The sequence below is a fragment of the Numenius arquata genome, chromosome 2 (assembly GCF_964106895.1).
Source record: "Numenius arquata chromosome 2, bNumArq3.hap1.1, whole genome shotgun sequence".
Taxonomy (NCBI): domain Eukaryota; kingdom Metazoa; phylum Chordata; class Aves; order Charadriiformes; family Scolopacidae; genus Numenius; species Numenius arquata.
In genome coordinates this window covers 31,497,041-31,515,410 of record NC_133577.1, presented here as the reverse complement: position 1 = coordinate 31,515,410, position 18,370 = coordinate 31,497,041, and the positions used below count along the sequence as shown (strand labels likewise).

General features: G+C 39.1%; 1 protein-coding gene across 2 annotated transcripts; it reads right to left on the bottom strand.

Annotated features, from left to right (window-relative positions):
• Positions 1-664: 664 nt before the first annotated feature.
• YIPF4 (Yip1 domain family member 4) lies at positions 665-18,353 on the bottom strand. Of its 2 annotated transcripts, XM_074168493.1 has the most exons (7): positions 18,119-18,340; positions 12,869-13,022; positions 9,852-10,023; positions 7,540-7,617; positions 5,579-5,692; positions 5,146-5,236; positions 671-3,307 (listed from the first exon to the last, which is right to left on the bottom strand). In XM_074168493.1, exons 1-6 carry the CDS (start codon positions 18,201-18,203, stop codon positions 5,186-5,188), a joined length of 654 nt encoding a protein of 217 aa, XP_074024594.1. In that variant the 5' UTR covers positions 18,204-18,340; the 3' UTR covers positions 671-3,307; positions 5,146-5,185. The 2 variants fall into 2 exon arrangements, with proteins under 2 accessions (XP_074024593.1, XP_074024594.1); XM_074168492.1 differs by lacking the exon at positions 5,146-5,236 and having other exon boundaries at positions 665-3,307; positions 18,119-18,353.
• Positions 18,354-18,370: the final 17 nt, after the last annotated feature.

Here is an 18,370-nt window from a genome sequence, read left to right as displayed (position 1 = left end):
CTACTGAGGATCTTAAACATAATGAAGTTTCCAATATAATGTGGTTTCCTACAGAAGAGTATTTTTATTAGAAGGACCCAAATGAGCACAGGCTGCTGTAGCAGGGAAATGATTTAAGAAGTAGTGTCTCCATAAAGAAAAAAAGAACTGAATCCCAAGCCGCATGGGTACGTATGCCACCCAGGCTCATCCAAACTGTCCTGAGACCAAAATAAACTTTTAAGCTCACTTCACTACCTCAAGTAAAACATTAAAGGCTGATAAGGGTAGTGACAAAGCACATCTCAAGCTGTGTGTCGTCTCCACATCAAAGTAATTGATTTCATACATTTTTTCAAGTAGGTATGATTTTTCTGCTAAACAACAGAATACACCTGATGGGTAAAAAAATGGAGAAAGACGTGCATGCGTATGTGTCTAGCTGCTCTATACAGAAGATCATCCAAAGAGCATTTCTAATTATGAAGGTATGACGTCTCTCATGTTTCTACCTTGAAATGAGGTGTTGCATCTTGGAAAGGAATCTTTTTGCCAGATGGATGTGCTGTAAGTTTCCAGTTTTGACAGAAGTAGTATATTTATTGTCACAAAAATTTATTTGTAGCCTCAAAACTTGAGATTGATGACATGTATAAGAATATAGATGTCGTAACTCAGTAAATATGAGCTTCATACATTCTGTAAACAAGTTTAATTCAAAATTTTTATAAAATACATCTTGTATTTACACACATACCTCATCTAAAAATATGAGTTTGTTTAATGCAAAGTTATTACAAACTACCAGAACCATTTGACAGCTGTTTGTACATATTTCTTGCACAGCATATGCAAAAGGTGACCCTACAGATACTAAGATTAAAAGGTGCAAATCTGCAATTGTGTACAAAATATGTTTTATGTTAAGTGCTTATCTACATTGCATATTACACATGTGCCAAGTCTGTGGAAAGGAACAGTTAAAATTGCAACTATAAAATTTCACAGAACATTAGTATAGAAGAAATGAAGAGATCTGAAGATTAAATAGAACATTCTTGCATCCTTTGAATATTCCTAGTCATTTCAGATGCACAGGACCTTATGGACACCTAATGAACAGCTATAGACTGAGGAACTAAGCTTAAAGCTCTCTGACAGCCTAATACCCTAAATGGGTCCTTGCCCTTCATGTTTCTGGCGATGTTAAATGTGTAGTCACAGGGCCTGGGTTGAGTCTTCTAGTACTAGTTGGATGTTCCTGTTAAAAAAGAAATACAGGTCATGAAAAAAAAGAGTATCAGATTATCATGCAAGATTCCAAAGCTAGAATGCTTTTTTTTTTTTAATACACTGTAACTTGCTTTTTTTTAAAAAATGTATTTATTTTGTATGAATGCTCACAAAACACTTGCAGATAAGTACTAAGCTGCTGCTGTAACTGGTTTAGTACAACTCTGCAGTAAGTCCACCAGAACTTCTGTAGAAGTCAAAAATTACGTGAAAAGTCCATCACTTGACCAGTTTTTCCTCTTCCCATGTATTACAAGCTAGAATATCACATTACAATTTATGTCCAGCACCAGCCTTAAATAGTTCTGTTTAAAACCAACAGAAGTATCAGCCAGAAAAGCAGATTGAATAAGCTAAAGGTTTGTGGCAGAGTTGGAATTTAAGCATATATTTTGCATCACTAATGAGTGATAAAAATAAGTTACCAAAATGGCAAGTTACGCCATCTAAAAAGGTGAAAAACTACAATTGTGATAAGGAAATATGCCCATTAGGGATCAAAGACAGCCCTTGCTATTACCTTGCCATGGTTGATTTTTATTTGCAGAATTAAAAAAAAAAAATTAAAAAAAAAAAATCAAAAGACAGCAGGAATGCTTTTTTTCTGTTAGAAAAAAAATAAATTAGAAACTCAAGATCTACTTGGCAATACTAAATACTGAAGATTGCAAATGCCTAAATTAGTACCATGCAAAGTGAACTTCAGTGGACTTCTCTCATGAAGAAACATTACCATAAGGACCACTGCATAAGCAAATCAACACAGTACACAGGAAATACTTAACATGTCATCACATTATTACATAATCCTTGGACAGTCAAAATTAGCGAGACTGTAACTGTTACTAAGGCTGTCATTCTGCCTCATTTTAGTAGAGGGAGAATCTGGCCTTACAAATCTTTTTATTTCTCCATTTAAGGGATTAATAGTCCTGGGAAAGAAAAATGGATGCGTGTTAAATACCATGCTAAAAGCAAGACAGAGCAAGATGTTGTAAAACATAGTTAGGGAAGCATTATTTTTATTTTGTCATCATAAAATAACATTGTTTAAAGATCACACAAATTTGATAGATCATCTTTTTTCTCCAACATTAAGCCAACACTACAGTTGAGAAAGGTGTTCACCCGTTTCTCTGTAAATTTATACTTTTAAGTAAAATAATTTGATTCTCTAAATATGCAATTTAATAATGTCACGCAGTAAATATCTTGCTCCTTTGGTCAGAGATAGTAAATGAAGACTTCAAATACTTGTATCTTCAGTTTTTAAAAACCCAATATACATCCTTAACCAAGGAGTATTTACGCTACACACAAGCCATAGATACAAAATACACAGTATATACATGTTTTGAAATCAAATTGGAATTTATAAAAACTCAATAGCCAAATCAAAGTAACTGAGGCACTAAATTAAAAGTAGTATCTTAATGTCTTGATTATACAGACTATTCTGTGAACAATCAGGACTCTTTCATAAATATATATTATCTACAGAATTTGCTGCGCCAAAAAAGCCAGCTGTGTTTAAGCTCAAAAGAAAAATTGCACTTTGAGATTGTTACAGTTAACCTCATTTTTCTCCTCGAATATAGTAATCTGGTCCTAGTGCTTTTGGCACAGGTATTAAATTGTGGTTTTGCTACACTTTCTTATAAAACACAAGGTTCTTATTTTGTTCATTAAAATCTGAAGAGTCTTAAACAAACCTAGAACTTTGATACAAATCTATAGAGCTACAATTGCTTCATTAAATAATATACACAAATATGCTCTTCGATCTTAGAACATCTTGACAACTGGATACAAAACAGTCACTTTATTATCTCCAGCCTTATGCATTATCAGTCTGCAAGGGAATAAGATATGGTTGCTGGCCACATCTTGCACTAGATCACACCCCAGTGTACAAGGACAGAAAATAAATGTATAATAAAAAGATTGGATAAATTAGGAGGGGTTTCTTGGTCTTGAATTCTTCTCCGACTAGTAATGATGCAGCACTGTATGCAGCCCAAAAGACTCCAAACAACTGAAAAAGAACATAAACAGTCTTAGCTGACACCGTAAGAAAATCTCTCCAAATATCAAGATAAAAATCAGTTCTTCTTCCAATATAACTAAAAAGAAACTCCCCAAAAAGAATTGGGGGAAGAGGGGAAGAATTCACACACACACAAAATATACTCTGCATTTTCATTTAAGTTTAGAGAAATATTTATCAAATATGTATGTTATTTTTGTTTGAGACATTTTTACTGAAGTGAGCAGCTAAGGATCTACAGTAAATTTTCTTAAAGACATTGTAGATACCACAAAGCAAGCTGCAAACTTACATATAATTTGAAATTTGACCGGATTAACAACTTCCCATTCTATCTTAACTGTTGTCAGCTATTAACTCCTTCCTTTCTATAGGCTATACTTGACTCTTCCTTCTATGCTATGTAGGGTTATATTACTTTTTTTTTTTTTATTCGGGATTCATCTGGCTTATTAAGCTTCACTTTATTTATGGTGTACCCACTTCAAGGTAACTGAAACTCACATTCCTATTTCTTTCAGGTGCAGTGAGAAGGCTATCAAAATACAATCTGTATCAAAAACTATATTGCTTAGTAAGTTAAGGAAGAAGCAGTTTAAGAGACTGGTAGAAAGTAACATTACCTATGAATATCCACTATGTTATATGAAGTTAACATGCATACTTTAGAAAAAAAAAGTCTTGAGGTCAGTGAACTTGACCCAAACCTCAAACTAGTAAAGTTATAGCACATTATTATCTTTTAGAAGCACCTTGACTATTAATCAAAAGGAGAAATACTTAAAACTGAACACCATGCAAAAACACCGTCATCTCCTGCAAAACACAAGACCAATGAGGGCAGACATAATAAGACCCCAGCAAAGAACTTCCTCCACAGTTCTGTCAGAGGAGCTGAAGCCCCTCAAGGGATTATGTGGCCCGTTCAACTGCCATTGAAAAAAGAAAAAACAAAATTTGCACGTGATTGCATACTTCTGGTTTTGCTACCTAACCCAGGACTGCAGAGATGGACAAGGGGGACAATCAAGATCACGACTGAATTCCCTAGGACACATTAAAAAAATTGCAGCGATTAAAACAATTGAGGTACGTTACTTGAGTAGTTTACTTTGCTGATTGCAACTGGAAAAGAACTGACTGAAATTTCACTATTTCATGGTAAGTTCCCCAGCTTTAGGACTGTGAAATACTTCCCCTAACACAGAGCTCTCAAGCCACAAGCAGCAGTACTTGCACAGCATAAGTAGTTTTGGCCATACAGGGCTTGTCCTGCATTTTCACTCTAACAATGCAAAGGTAAGAATCTTGCACAGATTAATGTAAGTTAATGTAAGACTGTTAGTAGTAATCAAGTAACAGAGGCTTCATTAACATATTTATTTTCAAGTTACATATTAGTTAACTGGCATATTAATAATTTGCTTTCTGACTGTATCACTTGCTAGTAATTGCAAGTTACCAAATCACAAACACAGCAATTGTTATTTATCATATGCTTTAGTTGTACTTCAATTATACTGTTTACCAGCAAGCTGAAAGGACAGAAATCAATCAAATCAACAGAACAAGAACTCAGAAAGCATACAGCTTAGCTAGCAACAGAATTTTTTTCAGTCAACCCTTCCAGAAGTTCAGCAGTAACTTCAAAGGCTGCCTAAAAAGGTTTTAAGAAGTACTAGCGGTGTTCAAGAACATTATGTAGTTGCGGGATCTATCAGGGACAGTTGCTAGTTTCATAGGTGTCCAACAGCAGGTGGCATCAGGCAAGTTATTCTTGCTTTGTGCTTTACATTCCACATCTGTAAAATCAGAACAATACTTACCTTCCCTGCAAAGGGTATTGAGAGCCTTGTACTGCTGCCACTATGGGAAGGTCTCAGAACAATGACTAATGTCATATTCATGCTGCAGTAACTAAAAATAAACTGGATGAGGGAAGGGCTAGAACAGCTTATTTTCAGATTCTTCATTTTGAAGTTTAATTATGCATCCTCTTCTCAAAATGATAATCCTATTTATTTTAATGCAACTATCATAGCACAGCAAAATACCTGGTAGCAACAGCACTGTATATCCCCAAGTACTCAAAAGAGACATTTAAAACAGAATTCATTTAGCAGTCATGTCCAAAACGATGATAGTTCTAAATATTTTGACACATTGTTATGTTGTCCCAAACAGATTAATACTTGAAGTCTTAGGAAAGTGACTTAAAGCCAACTGTAAACAATTCTCAGTAGATGATACCAAACTTACTTTTATTAGGGTAGAAACAACTTCAAATGATCCAACCACCAAAAGTACAGGTGCTATGACAATGAGGGGAAGTAGGGAATATCCTATCACACCAAGAACTTGGCCATAAGCAACCTGAAATTTTCAAGCACATAAAACCAAGCTTTTTAGTACTCAATCATTGTCACCAAACACAATTCAATCTTGTTATAAAAGTAACAGTGATAATAGTATGTTAGGTATTCATGAAATTTCAGCTAAAGGAAATTTGCTAGTATGAAAATTGTTTTTGTATGCTACCCCCCTAGAACTGTGTAATTATTCATTCAATTCTTAGAAATATATTGTCTTGTCTTTTTTTCCTTTTACCACTGTAATGACAATTTTATCATTTCCAAGGGAATTACTTACACAGGTTAAAATATGTAATTCCACCAACCCCTCACTTTTTCACATTCTGCTTCAAGTAGTTCTCAACTGCCACTCTCCATGGGAGTGTACAACTGGTACCCAGGAGCACAGAACTACAACAGACCTCTCAGTTACCAGCTGTAGTCCTGGCCGTAACAAGCAGCAAAGATATAATTTGCTGCATTAACATACTCATATCAATTATACATAAATAAATTCATAAAGTAGATTAATGCTTTTGGCGTCGGGGAAGACCTCACAGACATCTTCTGATTTCCAGTTTAAATTTATTCTGACTACCTGAAACATATTTGTTCAGAATATTTCCATAACTGTTTTTAACTTCATGGGGATGAAAATGTCGGTTTTTCCCCTACTACAGTTTGAAGTGTTCCCGGGCCCAGCTGGGCTTCTTGGATTTCACAGGAAAAACAGCAGCAAGACAAGTGATCATCTTGCAAGCAATCTCTTGTGGCTGTTGATCCTTCACAGTGAACTGTGCAGACCTATACTTTCTCCCCAGTTTATACATTCTGATAATTTCACATTTTGAGCCACAAAAATAGATTGATTTAAGGGCCTTTGGATTATGCTGGTATGCAGAAAAAACACGTATCACGTTTATGAAAGCTTTTACTTTCCAGTGTTCACACAAGAAGACTCCAGCAATTAGGATTAAAAGAAATATCTAAAAAAAAATAAAGTAAATGTAACTAATGCAGGAAGACAGCAACTTTAGTTCATCATTAATGCAAGATACATAGCAAAAATATAAAAATCGAGTATCACTGGATATTTAGTTCTTCATGACATAGTTCAATGCCTTTTGTGTTGCAGAGCCATTTTAAGGAATTTCTACCCTTCTGAATGTTCCTCTAAAGCTGTCTGTGGGCCTTGCTGTAAGTCATTTTTTGTTGTTTACACCTGAATCACTTAGTGACTCCACTGGTAAACAGCTCAAACAGCTATTCCAACCCTGCTGGTGCGAGCAGCTGGAAGGAGGGATGTAGGCCAAAATTTCCATTGGCTTTGCAGTTGAAGAACACGCGGTGACTTTCAACCTTTAACAGGTTTGAATTGCATCAGGCCAAGGATGAAAACAAACACTGGTAGGTGCTCTACCCACAAGGACATTATACAACTGATGTTAGCCCATTAAAAAAAAAAGAAAATTAAATAAAGGGGAGTGCAAGAGTAGTGCAAAGGAGGAGAAAGGGTCCCAATTTAGCTCAGGGAGCAAAAAATTGAAAGCACTTGTCCCTCAAGAATGGACTTCAGTTCTGGATCACAGGAACCAGTTAGAATTTCTGGGATTCATAGTACAAATTTCCAGATTGTTTATCACATCCAGCACACCATCCAGCACACAGAAAGATTAGCTCTGTATTTTAGATTTTGTTTTGGAGGCCAAGAACCTGAAATATAGATGTTACACTTACCAGCTGCATCCACTCTTAGTTTGCTACAAGGTACAAAGCCAAGCACCAAGAAAGCCCAACTACTACGGAAAAACATAACCAAGAGACTTTAAATTACCTCCCTCTACATCCTTTTTGCATACAGGTACTTACTTCTCCTCCAAGAACCCTGGCCAGTAAAAAAATTGTCAAGGATCCAAATATCCAAATAGTTATAATCCAAGAAACAACCTTTAAGAGATAAAAGAACAATTCATTTATATTAATCATTTTCATTGTGAGAAAGGAAAACTCATTTCTATTAATCACTTTCACTGCAGTCAAGAATTGTATTATGCTAAACTGAATTCTGAATTGCGGCAAGAGTAGTTTTACTTAGTATCACAATGCAACTCGAGAATAAAATTCAGTGGTTAGGTGTACAGAATTACGTTAGTGGTAAATTTGGTGAACATGGAATGCACATGCAATATGTTTTGTAAGTACTGCAATATCGTATCAGCGTAGGAAGGATTTAGTTAAAACTAAAGCTAAGACCACCCCAGATAAATGTCTTTACATCCTGCCTGTTACAAAAGGTGGGCTCAGACAGTTTTTAAAAGTCAGCCCAATCAATACAAGGCATTAGAATTCTGCTTCTTTCATCCATAAAGATGCCACTTTATTCTTTACTCAAACTGAGAACGCTCAGAAGATGACATAGGACTTCAACTCTCAGTAGAACTTGATAATGATTACAACTTAAGAAACAACCCCAGATTCCTGGGACAAAGTCTGTCATTATTTTTTCTTGCTTCTTTCATTGGTCTGCTCTTAAACTGAAGAAGAAATCTTAAAATCATTCTTCAGCTTAACGGAACCCTCAAAGTAACTTAATTATTCTTGCAGTTGAGGCACTGGGAAGATTAGAAGTGAAGGCCTCCCTTTTGAAATATCTTTTTAGAGTGAAAGAACAGTATCAGTCTAGTCTCTGTATTTCCAAATGTACAACAGCTGCACTTAAAAATGAAGTTAGTACTCAATTCAAGTTTTTCGCTTCATTCAAAGTTCCAGATTCACAGAAGAATCAAGCAGGTGATGATTTTTCTTTAAATTTAAAAACAGACAAAGATCATAGCACCACTTCAAAAAATTAAGATAAATATAATGGCTTTAAGCTATTTGTGAAAATAGTGCATGGCCTCCTTTTACTTCCTCTTTTCTTCCACAGTCTAAAAAAACAGGACCAGATTAAATTCCTAGAGCAGGAACGCTCATCTCTCTCCAGCTTACAGTCCACTATTCAGTTCATCTAGTCTAGCTGCTGTCAGTCATCCTGTTGCTAGTTACTAGCCTTCCCTCCTCACATAGATAGAGCACTCCTGCATCGGGATGGCAAATCCACTGTTCCTAAGAAACCTTAGGCCTCCTGTTCAGGTAGGTACATAAACTGCAGAAGGTAGTTTATCAGTCACAGGATCAAGGAACGGTCCTTGCTTTGCCTAGGAGGCAGCTAAGTGGTCTACCCAGAAGACTTGGATAATACAGTGGTTTAGTCTACTCACTTCAAGTCTCTTAGAAACAAGATACTGAGAGTGAATTCTTAGTCAGCATTTGGTACACCATATGGCAGCCAGAGGTCACAAAGGGAAGCATTTTCTCTCACCATTCACAAAAATCCTTGCATAAGCATATTCTGCTGCTTTACATATGGCTTATTGCTATACTACATTGTATTCAAAACAACTGTAACTACAAATACAGTCAACGATTTCCCAAGAAGGATCATCTAGGCTCACATTCAAATTGTGACTATAAACGATACCACTTCTCTATTTCAATCTGAATGTAAAGAAAAAAAGCTAATGATGTTTATGGAGGCCAATTAAACCTGCACAATGGCTCTGAATAGCTGATCACCCCAGCATTCAAAAGGAATTATGGAAAAAAAAAGTCTCTTTACCAGAGGAAAGTTATTTGATTGTAATTGAGCAGGGAGGACAAAATAGCAAATGGCACTAATGAAGATTAAATACTATATCACCACTGTTATCTGGTGTATGAATTAAACAAATAGCTTTATTTGTCAGGAAATTAAAATTCACGGCTTCCAAACAAATGTTCTTCCGCAACATTTTTTTGGTAATAAAAAGCATGTTAACAAAAGGTCACGATTAAAATGGAAAGATTCACTAATATGACTATAAACCCATTACTATCAATCTGTTTCCTCTAGAAACCACATCTTTCCTTTGTTTTACTGTATTAAAACAAATCTGACATTTCATCATGATTAACTTATCCGTGGGCTATTTAATACATTTCTTACTGCTGTCTTTCTACATATTAACTTGAGAAACAGCATTTGAAATGCCCCGCATTAGTATGTGAGGAAAAGACTTTCTACCTACGTAACAATGCAAATTGCTTAGCAATCACGTCCCCCCCAGTTTAGATATCTTTTTAGGTAGAAGGCTTATACCTACCTTAAATTGTCCATATAATGAGATCATCGAGAAGAAGAGGACAACTGCCAGAGGACCCCAGAAGTCTGGATTGTCTCTCACTACCTGCCTATTAAACCCAAGGGATGGCATAGGCATCAACACACATCGAATTTTGTAGTAAATATCCTTCAGATCAATGTCGAGTTCTTCCCTGAAATAGAGTAAAACAAGGGCCCCATTACCATACACCACAGTAATGAAATAAAGCATAAAAAAAGTAAGTTCAGGGGCAAACAGCAGGTTTATAGAGCAAGTGTCCTGTCACGCACAAGGCTTTCTGAAGCCATGCCTAGCAAAGGAACAGTTCTGTCCACAGCAAAGCAACACCACACCTTCATCCTGCATTCAGTAACTGGTGTGACAGTTAGATATATTTAATTACTCAAAAATCAATTATCTGACTGAGAATAGAAAACATACACCACATACCCTAACACGCTACACTAAGACAATAGATCTATTTTCTGACATTCATACCATTGTAACTACTTAAAAGTCAGACATGCATACACATAAGTAGGAAGTCTGTGTATTCCTACGATGAGCAGTTTGCCATGAGCACACTTATTATGGAAAATTTTATTTCAAATTCTACAAGAAAGAATACCTTTACATTCACTAATCCTAAACCATTCAAAACACATCATGTAAACACAATTTTTGAAAATAAAATGGGGTTTAACTTGCTTCAACAACAACAGTTTTCAGCAGACCAGTTTATGCCAATCATTTAAATACTGGCGTGTTTCCAATATGGGTAGAAAAAATAAAAACCAATTAAACTAGCAATAAATTCTATCAACAGACCTTGCTCTTCTCAAATTGCCTTCTCCACTTGCTGCTAGAAATTATCTGTAAGCAGCTACAGACTGACCAGAAGATTCTTCTGCATAGGAGACTCTTAACTGCTACATCTTGCTCTGACTGTCCTAGCATAATGGGAAGGAATCAGACGCCAACTAACGGGCAATTCCACTTCTTTAAGTTTGTGTGTGGAACCTTAAGACAGAACTGTATGCTAGTGTTTTCCTTATGCAGTCATGACTGAGGACTCTAAAGAGTTGCAAGAGACTTCCCAGCAGATATCCCTCTGCTCGACATTTAAGAGCACAGTCGAGAAAAACGTAGAATCGTATCCTAAATCCATTTATGAAAGTCTTGTACAAGGTTTTGATTTATGGCTTTTTCCTCAGAAAAGCTGAAGCAAGAAGTAAATGTGAAGACATGATTCACCACAATTTCTCTTTTAAAAAAATAATAATTAAATATTGCTCATTGAATCTCTCAAGGCAATTTCAGGATTGCTATTACTGAAGCTACTTCAGAATTGGCATTACTAACCTGTGACTAAATAAAAAAAAAATTGTTCTTTAACACATCGCTGAATCTAAGGAGTAGACTAAAAGCATTTATTTTCCTCCATCTATCTATTCCTTACCTAAACAGGATGTAGCATTCCTATATTTTACTCCAATGATTGTGTAACACAAATATTTCCTGTCTGGAAATAATTCTTTGTCATTGCCTAGGGCCTCTGACAGTTTCTCATGTGAGTAAACTGTCTGTTGTATGAAGCTGACAGCTACCTCACCAAAGAAGTAATGGTAGCTGCAACAGGAAACAAGTGTCTGGAGTAAGGCTGCCCAATGAGGAAGACAAAAAAAAAAAAAAAAAAAAGAAGAATCTCACTCTACTGAACAAAATGCTTGCACAGTAACACCGCGTTGTACTTCCCTCAGCTGGCTGCTATTCTCTAAATCCTTAGTAGGATTCAGGTTACAAGGCTTCACTACAGCACATGTCCTGGGAATGACCAGAACTGTATAAGAACTGCTACATGGAAGCCAGATCAAGGTCTTCTCCATTAGGATGATTATATCCATCGTGTTTGCCACAAACTGATCATTTCCCTGGCATCTTCTCCTCACTTCCAGCAATCAGCAGCTTAGAATGCCTGTCTTTGAATCAGAAACTTTGTTTTTGTGATAAGAAGCTAGACAAAAGAGAAAACTCGTATGTTGTTGCCTCAGTACACCATTCTGTTTCTTAATTAAAAGTTAGAGGTTTACAGAACAGACTTATTCACACAAGGAGCTAGTTCTGCACACTTTAATTTAAGGTACTTTTCAAGCAGCAGTTTCATTATTAAGCTCTCCAGACATCTGTTATCTCCCAACACTCTCATCTGAGTTCTCCAGAGTACTCTCCTGCTCACTCTATTTTTTTAAAGCATCATTACCTTTAATTCACACAGGAAAACAGTGAGACACTAGGAATGAAGTTGCCGAGGTGCAGAAGGAGGACTAAGACCCAGGCTGCCTGACTCACAGTGTGGTAACTTTAAGATACAAACTTTCTTCAACCAACCACATTTCTACGAACAGCACAAAACATGCAGAGATTTTCAGTTTTAAGGACATTTTTGTCTTTCAACACTGACACCCTTTTAATCTAGCTTTATAATATAAGATAGCACCAAAGATCACAAAGTTTGTGCTACCTTGCTTATAGCATCCCTACTGTAATAAGCATGATTCAAAACACACTTACTTCAGAGTAACTGACAGAATTTACTTAACATGAATCTTTCCACAGGATTGTCTTAACCTCTGATTCTTTGATGAGATTAAGAAACTCACAACATCAACGCAAAAGACAGAAAGAATACAATCTAATTTTCTAAACCATTACAAGATCAACAGATAAGAGCAGAAGAGCCACAATAGCTTTATGGACATTAATAAAACTGGATTTTACTTGCTCTTTCCTTTCTCCTCTACAGGGAATGACAAGCCCCTCTTTTCCACTAAAAATAAAAACCATAGTGAGAAACAATGTTTTCATTCCTGCACCAGAAAACACTCACTGGTCAAGTAATTTGTCAAACATAATTCTAGTCACAGCAAAAGGCTGTGGGAGAATTTGAGAGGCTACAAGTTGTTTGTTTTTGCTACACAGCTAATAAAGAGAGATACCCAAAAATAATTATGACATACAGGAGTGGCTTGTTATCTTCTGGGTCATCATCTTCCACTTCCAGAAGCCAGCCGTACCCTCTCTGTCTTAGGAATGTAGTTGCAGTAGATTCTTTGATGAATTCTCCTCCAAGATTTAGCTTAACATCTGGAGTTGTTATGGAGCCACTAAGATCTGAGAGAAAAAGGGAGAGGATACACCTTTTTATGTCTTGCCAAAAGCCATTTGATTTCAAAAGTACTGGAAGATTAACAACAGACAGATAAAGCTACATGTCCTGGTCATCACCATAACATATTCAAAGTTACAAAATAAAATTATACTTTAACAGATACATAATTTGAAAAGGTATTTCTAGTTTTAATCCAATAGTAACAAAGTTGGTTTAGGTCTCAAATTACCAAGTTTTAGTTTCTAGCTGGAACTCTTGTTTTGATGACGCAGTGTTACAATATGACAGAAAGGCTTCAATTTGTGCTTTATCATTAAGCATTTCATAGAATGGTTTGGGTTGGAAGGGACCTTTAATGATCATCTAGTTCCAACGCCCCTGCCATGGGCAGGGACACCTCCCACTAGACCAGGTTGCTCAAAGCCCCATCCAGCCTGGCCTTGAACACTGCCAGGGATGGGGCCTCCACAACTTCTCTGGGCAACCTGTTCCAGTGCCTCACCACCCTCACAGTAAAGAATTTCTTCCTAATATCTAATCTAAATCTACCCTCTTTCAGTTTAAAAATGGTACCCCTTGTCCCGTCACTACACTCCCTGACAAAGAGTCCCTCCCCGTGTTTCCTGGAGGCCCCCTTTAGGCACTGGAAGGCTGCTCTGAGGTCTCCCTGGAGCCTTCTCTTCTCCAGGCTGAACAACCCTAACTCTCTCAGTCTGTCCTCATAGCAGAGGTGCTCCAGCCCTCTGATCATCTTCGTGGCCATCCGCTGGACCCGTTCCAACATTTAAAGGCATAAAAGGAATTATGTAATGAAAGTCTCATCACTAGAAGTTGTGGCTTATTTAACCCTTTTTTTCTGCCCATACTATACCTCTTTTGGAGCCCATTTCTGTACGGTGGCATTGTTTCAGACAAAAGCATTCTCTGTTTTTATGTCCAATTATTCATGAAAAGAAAACATTTGCAGATGTTTTTATCTGTAGCCTGTCTTTAATACAGGTGAAAATATTAGAAAAAGAATACTATCAGAGATCCTTAAGCTCCAGCCAGTAAGAAGAGATACAAGAAGTTCTTTTTAATATACTATGATCTTGTTCTGCTAGAGTACTACACAAAACAAAGAGCAATTTATGTATGTTCTGGCTGTGTCAAAGTCACCAATAAATATTAATTTTATTATGTCATCATATTCAGTTATTTCACTGAATTTTTTAGAGTTGGAAGGGACCATAAAGATCATCTAGTCCAACTCCCCTGCCGAAGCAGGATTGCCCAGAGCATGTCAGAGCATGTTACTCAGGACTGCATCCAGGCGGGTCTTGAAAATCTCCAAAGAAGGAGACTCCACAACCTCCCTGGGCAGCCTGTTCCAGTGCTCTGTCACCCTCACCGTAAAGAAGTTCCTTCTCATATTTGAGTGGAACCTCCTATGTTCCAGCTTCTGCCCGTTGTCCCTCGTCCTCTCACTGGCAACCACTGAAAAGAGTCTGGCTCCCTCCTCCTTCAACCCACCCTTTAGATACTTCTAAGCATTGATAAGGTCTCCCCTCAGCCTTCTCTTCTCCCGGCTAAAGAGTCCCAGCTCTCTCAGCCTTTCTTCATAAGGGAGATGCTCCAATCCTTGAATCGTCCTCACTGCCCTTTGCTGGACTCTTTCCAGTAGTTCCCTATCCCTCTTGAATTGAGGAGCCCAGAACTGGATGCAGTATTCCAGTTGTGGCCTCACCAGTGCAGAGTAGAGGGGGAGAATGACTTCCCTCGACCTACTAGCCACACTCTTCCCTATGCAGCCCAGGATTCCGTTGGCCTTCCTGGCCACAAGAGCACACTGCTTGCTCATTGTCATTTTGCTGTCTACCAGGACCCCCAGATCTTTCTCTTCAGAATTTGACTCCAGCAGGTCCATACCTAACCTGTATTGGTGCCTAACATTCTTCTTCCCCACGTGCAGGACCCTACACTTTTCCCTGTTGAACCTCATGAGGTTCTTCCTTGCCCAGCTCTCCAGCCTGTCCAGGTCTCACTGGATGGCAGCACGGCCCTCCGGGGTGTCAGCCACCCCTCCCAGTTTGGTATCATCAGCAAACTTGCTGAGGATACACTCGGTCCCCTCGTCCAGGTCGCCGATGAATATGTTGAACAGGACCGGACCAAGTATTGACCCCTGGGGGACACCACTGGTTACAGGCCTCCAGCCTGTATATATATATATTCAGATGAAAAATACAAAACAGTAACTGAAAATATACAAAGCATCTTGAAGAAAGAAGAAAAAAATACAGAAGAGGGGAATAATTATTTCTCTAAGAAATCATGGACTTCTATTATTTGCTAAAAAGGAAAAATCCAAACAGAAACATGTAAATTTTTCGTATAAACCTTATTACAAACATACCGACAGAGACTCTCTTCTCATCCAACACCTTTTTGTTTCACCAAAGAAAATCTTATTTTGCCTTTCCATTGTCATGTGTTCTTCACACAAAAAAGTTTCCAGGCACAAATTTCCCAGAAGACCTAGCTATAGAGGTATTTCTGAAACACACACTCACAGAGGCAGGTCAGGCTGTATTTGTAGATTATATTTGTGACTTGTTCTATCAGAATGCAACATCGTTTTACAGAAATGAAATTTGTACAGTGACAAAATCTCACAGTCTTCAGCCAGCACGTCAGAAGCGTTCACTGATCACTCAGTATCACAACTAATTTAACAGAATTCTCCTTCGCAAATCAGCTTGCTAGGTCACTCAAACTTAAATTTAAGCTTCTCCATAAATGCTTTTCAGCTGTTTCATACTCATGAGAGTTAATGATCCATTGCTTTGATTTTGGAACACCATCTGCACAGGATCCTTGTAAAGATCGCTGGAACTTAAAGAAGGAATTTCTCTTTGCTCCTGTCAGTATCGCCACACATACGCTGTTCTCACCAGAGAACAGCTGTGTACAGGAGGAGGAAAAAAGAAAAATGTGTTCTTAATGCCTGGGCATCAAGGTAGAGAAAGCCTCAGAAGTCTTCTATTGTCACCGGAACCCTTTTTCATTCTCAAATATTTGTTTAAGCTACAACATAACACTGCTTCGCAAAGAGAGGTTCTTGCTACTCTATGTGCATACATGTGGCTGTCAAAACAAGCAAATATAACAGTCCAACCAGCCATTTATTTCTCCTTTCACAGTGGCCACTGACAATCCATCCTGACGCAGGGCAACTTCTACACAAGCCTTATTTACCAAGACTCCTTTTAGTAATCGACGACTGGTGAATACCTACAACCACACTTTTTAATCATGCAACCTTTAATAGGTTTTTTGCAAAACATCTCAGGTGGGACATAAAGCTGTAGAAACCAAGGAAAAAAAGCCTGCCTCCTCCTCTTCTATAGAGCGCTCTGAATGAGATGGTTAAAAGCAGGCCGACTGAGTGCTGAACAATCTGTCAAGAACTGATGGTTCTGATGCTTGCTAGCGAGAGTTAGGGTGCTTTCACTTCTACTGTCTCAAGGAGAACACTGCAGAGGCAAAACTGAGGTATCTCATGTGACTCAATTCAACCAGGCATTGTGGAAAAACAGCTTCCAGTCAGTCTTTGTCCTCAATTTTTAAAAAAAAACAGTACAAGAGGCAAATAAAATCCCCAAACAGTCTGTTCTTTATACCATATCTGTCCACTTAATTGAGAACACTTCTCCAGCATTCTTTCCCACAAACAGGTCCTACCTCTCATGGAAATAAGATAGGAAAATAAAACAGCTTATACTTTTATTTTTCATGTGGGTCAAGATTTGGGGAACAGAAATTAAGAGTGCAATGTGTAGTATTTTGATTTAGAAATATTAAGCTGTTTAACTTTTCTTAAGTTTTTGTTTGTGAGGGTATGTCTATACAGCACTTTGCTGACAGGACTACACTTGAAACTTGAACAGGCAGGAGATCATGCCTTGCTTGTGTTCATAAAGAACATAGAGCCGAGTCCAGTTCAACACATCCTGCTGGAAAGGTGGCTGTATTGGTTTGGGTTTAACATGGCTCAACAAAAACTTCTGGGGGAATCCAGAGAGTTTCCATTCAGAGGTACATGGATCCTTTTTCAGGCCGAGACAGAGAAGAAAAACCAAACAAATAAATAAACCAACAACAAAAAAAACACAGCCGAGATTGTACCTCGGTTGATTAGTATTCCTTGTCAGAAGGACTGGGAAGTTCCCCAAATAGGCATTCTATAGTACTTTTTCCACTTCAGTAGTATAGTGCTTCTCCACTTTCTTTACCAGGGTGGGCACACGAGTCAAGATTTACATGATTCCCTACCCCTGTCCACAATTACAACAGTAAGTACATACATGCATGAAGTACAACACTTGTTGTTTAAATGAGTAGAGCCCAAAAGGTCATTCTCCATCAAAGTAAGTTAGCAAGATGCTGATTCCTGTATGTTCGTTTTCGCAGTCTTAGGGCAGATCTTCACAGTACACTGGTACACCACAGCTATTTGTACAGCAGCTCGACAGCAGGCCACACTTCACACCCTAAACTACACACAGGGCTTCTTCCTCTCCCACCCTTCATCATTTCTGTGCTGAAGCCAGACACGGCACAGAGGCTTCAGCACAGCACTGCAGCGAATATGAACACTGGTATGATCTTCAACAGACACCAAACTGCGCTCCCAGACACGAGGGGAAAAGGAGCAGCCCGTGACAGCGCTTGTCACGGTGATGGCAGGTCGCCGGGCACAACCCTGATGACGGCTCCCGGAGAACCCGAGAACCGGAGCATCACGGCCGGCTCTGCCACGCTGGTGCTTCCCCCATGCGGGTAAGGCGGCTGCTCGCACCGGTGTTAAGCGCGGCTGCCGGCACCCTGCCCGCAGCGGAGACCCGGAGCCGCGGCCCGAGGGCAGCGGCCACCGCGGCCACCTCAGCCGGCCCGCTCCGCCTCCAGCCACGCCACCAGCCTCAGCAGCCGGGGGAGGAGGGCATGGAAGACACCCCTCGCCTCAGCGGCCCGGGAGCCGACTGCTCGCCCGGGACCTGGCCGAGCCCTTCTCCCGGTAAAAGCGAGAGCGGCCCCAAAACTGCGGCCCCGCGCTCACCTTCGGCGTCTGCCGAGGAGACAAAGGTGAAATCCCCGTTGCTGGGCGCATAGAGCGGCGGCGGCTGCGGGCCCGGGGGCTGCATCTCCCCGCCCTCCGCGGGGGCTGCAGAGCTGGTAGGGGCAGCGAGAGGCAAGCGGGCACCGGGGCCTGGGGCCTGCCGGGTCCCTCCTACGGCGGCGGCCGGCACCCGACGCCACAGCGCAAGCCACCTCACGGGGGGGCAACAACAAGGGACACCGCCCCGCCGAT